Below are 1,677 nucleotides of genomic sequence, written 5' to 3' on the forward strand. Positions count from 1 at the left end.
TGTTCTCGCTGGCGGAGGTGGAGAGAGACCTGTCTGGGTAAAGAAGCCCTGGACAACCCTTATGATATGACTCGACTGTTGGCATCAAACCGCAGTGTTCGCAAATGGTTGAAGTACATGAGAAAGATCTGGCCGACATCCCGCTAGGGATATCAAGATATAAAATATTCTACTGCTGGCAGCTGGGGGTCTCTGGGGGGCCCTCCTATTTATCGATTTTCTGCCGTGTAACACACTATCTACCGGTTCATACCAGGGCTCAGACAGTGACTGAGCCTGCAGCTATACCTCTATACTGGCTATTACTCGCCTGGTCGAAGGGGTGCTGCGCAAGAAGAAGAAGAAGAAGAAGAAGAAGAAGAAGACTGAATAGGAAAGTAGTAGACTCAATAAGAAGGTAGAAGACTAAATAGAAAAGTAGTAGACTCAATAGGAAAGTAGTAGACTCCATAGGGGAGTAGTAGACTCCATAGGAAGGTAGTAGACTGAATAGGAAAGTAGTAGACTCCATAGGAAGGTAGTAGACTGAATAGGAAAGTAGTAGACTCAATACGAAGGTAGAAGACTAAATAGAAAAGTAGTAGACTCAATAGGAAAGTAGTAGACTCCATAGGGGAGTAGTAGACTCCATAGGAAGGTAGTAGACTGAATAGGAAAGTAGTAGACTCCATAGGAAGGTAGTAGACTGAATAGGAAAGTAGTAGACTCAATACGAAGGTAGAAGACTAAATAGAAAAGTAGTAGACTCAATAGGAAAGTAGTAGACTCCATAGGGGAGTAGTAGACTCCATAGGAAGGTAGTAGACTGAATAGGAAAGTAGTAGACTCCATAGGAAGGTAGTAGACTGAATAGGAAAGTAGTAGACTCAATAAGAAGGTAGAAGACTAAATAGAAAAGTAGTAGACTCAATAGGAAAGTAGTAGACTCCATAGGGGAGTAGTAGACTCCATAGGAAGGTAGTAGACTGAATAGGAAAGTAGTAGACTCCATAGGAAGGTAGAAGACTGAATAGAAAAGTAGTAGACTCAATAGGAAAGTAGTAGACTCCATAGGGGAGTAGTAGACTCCATAGGAAGGTAGTAGACTGAATAGGAAAGTAGTAGACTGAATAGGAAGGTAGTAGACTGAATAGGAAAGTAGCAGACTGAATAGGAAAGTAGTAGACTGAATAGGAAAGTAGTAGACTGAATAGGAAAGTAGTAGACTGAATAGGAAAGTAGTAGACTCAATAGGAAGATAGTAGACTGAATAGGAAAGTAGTAGACTCGATAGGAAAGTAGTAGACTGAATAGAAAAGTAGTAGGATCATTATACAAGTACTATAGGACTAAGTGAAAAAGAACGGTAATTCGCTAACCACAAAAACGGCAAAGCCAATACGCCCTCCTCTACTTCTCATCCCGGAAAGGTTTGCCATAGACGGACATTCCACTGCTGCCATCGTTCTCCACTATGTCCCCTCCCTGAAGTCCCTCTCCTTTCACTGACTTGAATATCTTCGAATTTCTATACGTCAATTCACTTCCATATTCTCCCGTACCTAAAACATACCAAAAATCCATCACCACAACTCGCCCATACCATAAATCCATCGCATCGCGCCTAGCATCGCTCCGCTCAACTTTCGACCACCTCCCCTTATTACACAGGCCTCTAAAGTTCTCCGCCGTTTTCGG

The 1,677-nt window shown here is 42.4% G+C and overlaps 2 protein-coding genes across 2 annotated transcripts in view; one reads left to right on the plus strand and one right to left on the minus strand.

Annotated features, from left to right (window-relative positions):
* The window catches only part of Pmar_PMAR018204 (hypothetical protein), a gene marked incomplete at both ends in the record, with an annotated part of 777 nt that extends 404 nt beyond the window's left edge, over window positions 1-373 (plus strand). Inside the window, one exon of the mRNA XM_002778362.1 lies at window positions 283-373. Coding sequence (XP_002778408.1) covers window positions 283-373 — 91 coding nt within the window. The remainder of the gene's footprint in view (window positions 1-282) is intronic.
* Pmar_PMAR018205 (DNA-directed RNA polymerase III largest subunit, putative) overlaps window positions 1-1,677 on the minus strand; it is a gene marked incomplete at both ends in the record, with an annotated part of 9,486 nt that overhangs the window by 3,015 nt on the left and 4,794 nt on the right. The window contains one exon of the mRNA XM_002778363.1: window positions 1,394-1,541. Within this exon, the coding sequence (XP_002778409.1) occupies window positions 1,394-1,541 (148 nt within the window). The remainder of the gene's footprint in view (window positions 1-1,393; window positions 1,542-1,677) is intronic.

Source organism: Perkinsus marinus (assembly GCF_000006405.1).
Source record: "Perkinsus marinus ATCC 50983 genomic scaffold scf_1104296949592, whole genome shotgun sequence".
Lineage (NCBI taxonomy): Eukaryota > Perkinsozoa > Perkinsida > Perkinsidae > Perkinsus > Perkinsus marinus.